At 45.4% G+C, this 8803-nt stretch overlaps 1 protein-coding gene across 3 annotated transcripts in view; it reads right to left on the reverse strand.

Annotated features, from left to right (window-relative positions):
* PARP8 (poly(ADP-ribose) polymerase family member 8) overlaps positions 1-7141 on the reverse strand; it is a 182530-nt gene extending 175389 nt beyond the window's left edge. Inside the window, exons 1-3 of one of the 3 annotated variants that reach the window (XM_012531662.3) lie at positions 6693-7136; positions 6505-6606; positions 5493-5547 (exon numbers count right to left, since the gene is read on the reverse strand). In XM_012531662.3, coding sequence (XP_012387116.1) covers positions 5493-5547; positions 6505-6595 — 146 coding nt within the window. In that variant the 5' untranslated portion in view covers positions 6596-6606; positions 6693-7136. Of the gene's footprint in view, positions 1-5492; positions 5548-6504 lie in introns of all 3 variants that reach the window. The other 2 variants (XM_004265941.4, XM_049708408.1) reach the window with 2 other exon arrangements.
* Between the last annotated feature and the right edge of the window lie 1662 nt (positions 7142-8803).

Genomic DNA, 8803 nt, shown 5'->3' on the forward strand with positions numbered 1-8803 from the left:
GTTTTTCAAAGAAAATGTTATACGGAACAGAAAAGAGCTAGAGCAGCTGTGATTTACAAAGGGATGTGAAAGCCTGGCTCTCACACATTCAGCTTCCTTCACACTCCCTTCCACCAGTCACCCCAAACTTCTAAGGTAGGTTCCCAGGGCTCCAGGGCACACACTTTTTTAAAAAAATCATCATTTTGAATAATAATTGGTATAACCAAAAATTATAGAAAACAAGTCCCCATTTCTAACAGGAGCATCCTAATTATTTTAAAAAAAAAAAATCCTTCTTTTCATTCTGACACCTTCAGGGGCACTTGATGGTTTCAAAATAATTACATATTTCAAGATTTTAGAATAAGCATGTACTTCTTTCATAATGAAAACTGATGAATCTTTTGGAGATGATGGAATTACTTCTCCACCCTCCCAGTTCCCCAACTCCTGCACGCAGGTACATGCCTCCTTTCTAAGAAAATCAAAAGAAAACAGATGCACTTTGGCAGTCAAGTAGATTTTCTCTTTCCATAGCATTCCATGAGTAAGGAATTATACACTGGGAGTCCAGGTGGGTTAGGGTCCCCAGAAGATGTGCTTGATCACCAGAGTGGTGTTGATTTTTTTAACTGAATTAAATACTTTTAGAAACCAAACTCTCCAGTGTACCACAGTCCTTGTAACTCTCTATTATCCTAAGCAATTGCATTATCTGTCTCCTGAAAGCATTTGAACAGGGCAGAGAACGGGGCTCATAACTTGGGTAAGCAACTTCTGGATTCATAAGAAATTCCAGTCCAAGTGACGTCACCAGATTGGGGGCTTTTTGAACTATCTGAGTATCTCTACACCTGGTCATTTGGGTTAGGAAATTGTTTTTCACCTGCCAGAAGCCCTTTTAGCATTCATTTAGTGATTCATTCAACATCTACTTACTGAGAAAATATATAGTACTAGGCAGTGCACGAAGGGCTGGGCAAATTGCAATGAATAAGACAGACCCTGCCTCAGAGAGGCTTATGGCCAGACAGATGATCAAGTAAACAGTAGCTAACAATACAATGTGACATGATTTTAGAAACACCTAACAAAATCAAACAGGGTAGAGGATGCCAGGAAAGGCTTCTCAGAGGGGAATTTGGGTTAGCAAAGATCTCGACAAGGAAAGCTGACTAGGGTTGAGAGGTGGGAGAGGTGGGAGGGTAGGATGTGGATGGGTGTGCAAAGGCCCAGGAGAAAGAGGAGGTAGCACGTGATTTGAGAGATTTTGGAGTACTACTGTTAGTGTCACACAAACAGTTATGTGGACAGAAACTCCTAAAAGAGAAGAGTGCACTTCAAAGATGTCAATCTACCCATGACCACATGAAAAAGTGCCTATTCATACAATACAGGTTGTACATTTACAGGCAACTCTGAACATTCCACTAAATACTAAATTTCTAATTTATTAATAATTTCTAATATAAATTTTAGATTTCTTATCATGCACACTCCTTGACTGGAAAAATCCTAATTCAATAAACATTTCTTTATTTTCATATTCTTTCTAAAGGAAAGACATTCATGTCATATTCTTAGGTGAAAAACTCTTGAGGTCTCAAGAGTATAATACCGTCTTTGGATGCATACATTTTATATGTATATAGACATAAAAATTCTGAAAGAATAAATTCTAATATGTTAATAGAAGATGGAGAAATCATGTTTTTTAAAAGTTTCTTCTTTTTGGCTTATCTTTTTTCCTTTTTTTTTTTTTTTTAACAATCTACACTTAAAACTTCAATTATATCTTCACAATACTTTTCTTGCTAAAAGCTCACAATCAGGGAATCCCACAGGGGTCCACGGCCAGGCTCATGCGGGGCTCTCTCCCTGCTCTCTTTGTTAACTCCTGGCCCCAGACACTCAGCCTGCTTCCCCAGCCTCTCAGTACCTGTCACCACCCACTTTATCCCTTCTGTTTCTTCTACCACTAACTGCACAACTGACTGCAAGTGGGATGAAGGACCATCACCCCAAACCTTAGTGGTCTGAAAGGAGTTTACTGCCAACCAAAAAAGGAGAAAGAAGGAGGCAGGAGATCACAGCATGACAAAGTACAAGGAAGGAATGACTTTTGCATAAACTTACAAATTGTATACAGTTGAGGCTTCCGGTTTTATAGTTCTTAGCACACCCCTGAAATGGGGGGCAGCATTCGGTAGGAGCCTACAGCAGGCCCTGGAACACTGATGACTTTGGAGTCCTTCCAAGAAGCCCAGGGGTCAGAAGCATTATAAGGACCATTGCTACAATGAGTCAATCTTGCCCTATGTATAACACAAGTTTTCAAGCATACGTAGATGGTATTACCAATTCTTTTTTTTTTTTTTTTTTTTGCGGTACGCGGGCCTCTCACTGTTGTGGCCTCTCCCGTTGCGGAGCACAGGCTCCGGACGCGCAGGCTCAGCGGCCATGGCTCACGGGCCCAGCCGCTCCGCGGCACGTGGGATCTTCCCAGACCGGGGCACGCATCAGCAGGCGGACTCTCAACCACTGCGCCACCAGGGAAGCCCATCAATTCTTAACATTTAACACTTTTCTCATTATTTCTCAATCAAATGACACTAACACTACAGCTCTCAAGTAAACATCTGCATAATATTTTTGATGTTCGAGGGTCTCAAAGAGGTCTCAAAGAGGTTGGGAACACTAGTGTAGAGGAAGGAGCACAGGTCTCAGAAGTGTGACATAACAGGGTTCATATGGCAGCTTCATCAGTAACTGAGTAAATCTGAGCATGTTTTCTAAACTCTCTGAGCCTCAGTTTGCAAATCCAATCCAAAGCTGAGGATAATAATAATTCCATGAACCTTCCCATGAGGGAGAACTAAGTGAACCCAGTCTTGCAGCTGACCGTCTGCTCCCCCTCAATCCTCACCTGAAGTCCACCCAGGTAGGAGAGCAAATGGCGAAAGGAACTCTGCCCCTCTCACAACCTCTGAATGACAGGCCAATTTAGTAGGACAGCAGCCAGTCCTGTCACAGTGGCCTCTTGGCATTTCCTCTTATCCACAGAAACACAAATAAATTTACATTTAAAAAAAATTCTCAATATTATTTCTTTTTTTGAAGGGTAACATGTAAGATCAACTTTTGTCCTAGAACAAAGTGTAATTGTTCTTGGAGAGTGTCAGACACAAAAGAGCAGATTGTTTTATCTACAACTTGAATTGAAAATTATTCTTGAAATCATTTCTCAAAAATAAATGTTTTCAATGGTTTAGATGAAATGATAGTACAATATAATTCAAGATAAACATGTACTATCTCTCCATAAGATCCCCACCTTCCTTTAATCCGGAAATAAGTCTAGTTTTCCCGACATGACACTACTAATTGAATATTACAAGTTGATAAGCATATTAAATCAAAACAGAGGAGGATTATTTGATTTTTAAATGCCCGACTGACACACAGCAATGAGAAATACATAATAAATATCAGATTCTAATGTAGATAATGTAGTTCATGAAAACAATATATTTTCTTTCGGAAAATTTATTTTCTGCCATTAGCTATAAACCCATAAAGGGTTAATCATTAAGGGTACTATTATTACTGTACCAAAACAATCTTTTATATATTGGTTTATAGAACAAGCTTTTGGGAAGACAAAGCAATCACATCAACAATTCACAACACATCTTTAAAAAGCAGACTGTTCCACGTTAGATATGCAAGTTCCCCATTATTTAAATCAGGAACCAAAGGAAAAAACTATCTCTTAGTAGGATAACATAGAAAAGGAAACTTGTTCCTACAGTGAAAACTGACGTTATCTCAATTAGTTAATTATTCATCCCAACCTCCAGGCCTTGCTCCTGGAGGCGTTCATACTTTCACCTCTTGCTGTGTGAACACTAGTTCAGTAATTTGCTGATAAACAATCTTAGTGCAGTATCTAACAGATCTTAGAGATTAAGCGTAAGGTTCACCCCCTCCTTGTGCAGATAAGTAAACTGTGGCCAAAACAACTCTACTATCTTATTGGAACTAGTAAAGCTAGTTAGTTAAAAAGCCTACCCAGGGCTTTCCCTTGTACAGACAAGTAAACTGAGGCCAAAACAACTCTACTATCTTATTGGAAATAGTAAAGCTAGTTAGTTAAAAAGCCTACCCAGGGCTTTCCCAGTCCGCACCTCTCATGAGATGAACCACAACTGTGAAACAGACAACTCAAGCAGGTATCAACCTGACTGCATGGGGAATGTTTTCAGTGGGCCACACAGCCTATTTTAACTATTAAAACAACTCTAGAGATTATTAGTCATACACCAACATTCTCTGGATAGCAAGTGTAGGAGCAGCGTTAATTTAGTTGAATCTCTTCTAATTGATTCTTTTTATTCAAAAATGATGGTACTATAGGAAATTGAGAAATACTGTAATTTTATTCTCCCCCAATAAGTCCATATGTTATATTTTCAACCAGTAAATCAAATCAATATACCAATCCTGACACTTAGGTGTACTGTGCATATGGGAAATCTGAATAACTATTTCAATGAAAGCTTTTTTGAGATGTACATTGCAACACAGATCCTAAGCATTTTTAAGATTCGTAACAATTTCAAGCTTGTAAAAAATGTATTTACAGAAGAAAGCTTCTTTTGCAATTTATATGTTCATAAATGTTTCCATTAGCTAAGACATATTTTGGAATATGATCAAATGGTAGTGAATGTCAAGTCCGAACAGCAAGGTTAAAACTCTGACAGTTCTCATATGTGGCCACTGCTCTTTTAAACCACTGTGTCCCCAAAGGGCTAACAGGGAGAAAATTCTACCTCAACAAGTGAAGACAGCAAAGCATATTTTAACGATTACTTTTCATTTCATCTTTAATTCTTTAAACACAAAATTGGATTTGGGCTTCTTTCATACTGTTAACAACTTAGTATTAATATATGCACCTCTCATTCTTCCTCTTCAAGAAAGAAGTTATACACTCCAGCTACATATAACTCCCAAATTCTTTCCAACTATGAACACCAAAATAGGACTCCTTAAAAAAAAAAAAAGCATGGAGAATTGGCACACTGCATGTTTATGTCAACCTTCAGAAAACATGGAAACATGCAGCCCCAGCTCACCAGAAAAATCACCACATGTGATCAAACTATTCTGTGACATGTTATGTCTTATGCCCAGTATTCAGGTTTTGCACTCGGCTATGTCAACCCCTGAAGCCTCAACAGCTAGCTACTACTGTAGAATAGCTTTAACACGAAGAGTGTGAGAGCTCTGTTCATGGCCCGTGGCGTGATCTTAGAAACACTTGAATCAAACATATTTCTTTCCCCTCTGCTATTTAAAATCGAGGGACCTCAGGCTTGGGACGTGGCTAAAAGACAACAAGAGAATAAGAATAAGAAGAAAAAATACCGGAACACGGAACACGCTAAGAACAAAGGAAACACAAGCCTGTGAACAGGAAATGAAGCAACTCTACACATAAGTACCTTTTGGGGCCGCCAACGTAGGTGAAAGTAAAGGTGGAGTCTGAGTATCTGAAATCTGAAACGAAAAGTCTTGTTAAAAGCTACCCCTGGAGTGGATTTTTAACCCTGGTCATGGCTCGGGCCCCCTATTTGATGGAGCCGAAGGGAAACCTGGCGGGGCGGGGCAGGGCGGGAGGCCAGAGCTGGAGAGCCCCTAGGTCCGCTCTCCGAGTGGTGCGGGAGGGGATGCCGCGCACCCCGTGCCGGGTGCCGCGGGAGGCCGCCCCCCGCAACAAGTGCCGGGTGCCATGGCAACGGCGGGAATTTCCCGGTCCGGACAGCCGGAAGCGGCCCCAGCCGAGGTCGCGGCTGCGAAAGCAAAATCCAGTCCCTCTCCCGGGGTAGCAAAATGGACGAAAGGCGACCCCCAGGCAGGGGCGGCGCGCGCCTCGGAACCTTGGGAATCCCTTCTCTTTCCGGGGCATCGCACTGCCAGTCGGAGGTACTAGAGGGAGCAGAAGGGGCGGGAGATCGGCCCAGCGCTGCCCCACGGGGGGCCTCGGTGCCGGGCGCAGCCGGCCACCGCCGCGCAGCGCAGCGGGCTCCATTCCCGGCAGCCGCCGCCGCCGCTCTGCCCATTGCGCAAACCCGGCGAGTCCAACCCGCCGCCTGGGTCGCTGCTGCTGAAACCCCGGAGGCGGGCTCGGACGCTCCGGGCGTTCACCGGGGACTAAAAATACAATGCAAGGCTCCCCCGCCTAGACCCCCGCTTGGGCCATCAGGGTTCTGCCCCCAAAGCTAGTGGCCGCCCCAGAGGGGGGAGGGGAGAAGGGGAGAGGCTGGCACCCCCTCCCCCTTTTGGCTCCCGCTCTCGCTGCCGCAGCTGTTGCCAAATGACCCCGGGAATGAGAACGTGCAACCCACCCCCTATCCCCAGCCACACACGTCGCGGCCAGAAAACTGGGAAAGGGGGTGACGGGCAGGCAGAGGAAGCTGGCGCTGGGTCCGAGGCTCTGGAAAGGCGAGAACTCACCTGCAAACAGGCAGTCCTTCTCAGCTCTGGACTTCTGGATCACGACGTCGATATCCTTCTGAATTCGCTCTTGCCTTGAACACATCCCCATTAAATAAATCCCTGGAAAAGAAGCAGCCGCTATTTCCACCCCACCCCACCCCCTCGCACGCTTCCAGCTTTCGTAAATATTCAGTTAAAAATGAAACCTCTGGCCGAGGCAGGGGCTGAAGGCGAAGTGGTTTCGGAAGTGATCCTGGGTGAGAGAGGAGGAGGTGGTGGAGGAGGGGGGGGGGTCGGCTTTGCATTCCCAGATGTGACCGCCCAGCTGCTGCTCGCCGCTGCTGGATTCCAATTTCTTCCCCTCCTCACAATGGATGATGATGACACAGAGTCTCACTTTCTCCCTCCCCCGCCCGGACCAAAGGCCGTGGGGGTCCGGGGGTCCCGGAGACGGCGAGAGAGCGATCGCCCGCGGGGCGGCGGGCGCCGGCGAGGGGCGAGCCCCGCTCCGCCTCACGCGCGCACACCCCTCGCGGCCCGCACGCCGGCCTTCCACACCCGCGCACACTCCCGCCCGGGGGCGCGGCGACCGTGCCGAGGCTGCTGCAGCGTCGCCCGCCGCAGACCCTCCCGCGCCCGCCGCGAAGTCACCCGGTCCCGGCCGCCGGGGCTCTGATAGTATCCGCCATCCGAGCGCAGGCTGGATTCCCCAGCCTGGCCGCCGCTCGCGCCGGGGGCTGGGAATGTCGGTAGTGAAGACTCCCTGGGGCTCCCAGCCCCTCCCCCCCGCGCACCACCACTTTTATGAATTCGACTCCACTTTCGGAAGGAATTATGAGTCATATGGAAAACCCAAACCCGAGTGGCTGGGAGGGGGGAAGAAGGGAAAAGCAAAAGCGTTCAAAATGGAAAATAAATAAATAAAACGAACAAATCTTTCCTTGTTGCCACATCAGGCAAGATGGAAAAAGCCTTGAATTGCCTCCAGACGTACACCCTCCCGTGCCCTGACTGCCAGAGTCTTTTTCTCCCGAATGGAAGTAGTTCAGTCCCTTTGGAGCGCCGTTTAGGAAACACAGACCCTTTTGAGGGACTTCTACTTGCAGAGACTCACCAGTTCTTCCCTGCTCTGTGTTTCCGTCCATGAAAAATTGGCAGAATCATCTGGCACGTGCCAGGGTCTCCCTAAAGGATGGATATCTGTTTGGCTTGTTTTAAAAAGCCACTTTTTCGCCAATCAAGGGAAAGCTTCTACAATCCTGTTGTCTTGTTTAGAAATGAGATACTGCTCTGAGCCTCACTTTCTGTTCTGCCTAAGAACACCTTGGGCTGATGTAGCTGCCCTGCCTCTATACTGCCATATGCCCTAGGACAGGCCTCTAACAGCGCTTTGCTTGTTGATCTTTTCTGCACTGAGACTGCTTCCCTGAGCAGACCACGTCTCACTTGGTTCTGCATCCCCAGTGCCTAATACAGTGCCTGGAGTATAGGAGCGAGGCTGAAATGTTGGCTGAATGCATGAATGGTCGTCCCTTCAACCTCTTTATGGATACTCCAGCTTCAGTCTGCTTCCTTATCAGTATAAGTACCCAAGAGTTGTCAAACTGGCTCAGACCCTTAATCTGTACAGTTCTAATACTGACAGTGACAATGTCTTTAGGAGAATTAGGAATGACCGTGATCCCTGATGGATTCTTAAGATTCTAGAGAGACAAAAGCAATGAGAAATTATATGCTCCAACTCCTCTATCTTGCAGAAAGAAAACACGAAATGATTTGTGGTACGCCCTGGAATACATCACATTTGTTGTGCATTATAGGAGGAAACATTCCTCTGCATTACCTGGACCACTGCAGTCTTTGATGTAGTAGAGGCACAGTCACGGTACATCTGCTCACATCCTTCCTGAAATGCTTCCTGACTAGGGCAGGATGGGTTCAAGTCCTTCCTGAATATGCTGCTTTGTGTAGGCCCCCTGGCTACCAAAAGCACTTTCTTCTCTTCCACATAACACTGGGTATCATGCGTACTTCCTCCTTCCATTCTGTACCCTAACGTCTCTAAAAACTTAAAATCTGTTAACTCACAAGAATTTATTTTATAGTTGTCTATCCATCAAGCTTGCATTCCCAAAGTAAATTTGAAATAGTTTTAAAGGTACCAAATGTTTTTGGTCTGGCTCACCTCCTGGCTTACCACTCACTCCATAAAATAGGCCTTGTGATTTGTCCTACATTTGATTTTTTCTTCAAGCTTCACAGGCTGCCCTGTTTTGGTTAAACAAAGCTAACCTCACTCTGTTCATGCCCTTAAGGT

The sequence above is a fragment of the Orcinus orca genome, chromosome 3, assembly GCF_937001465.1.
Source record: "Orcinus orca chromosome 3, mOrcOrc1.1, whole genome shotgun sequence".
Classification (NCBI taxonomy): domain Eukaryota; kingdom Metazoa; phylum Chordata; class Mammalia; order Artiodactyla; family Delphinidae; genus Orcinus; species Orcinus orca.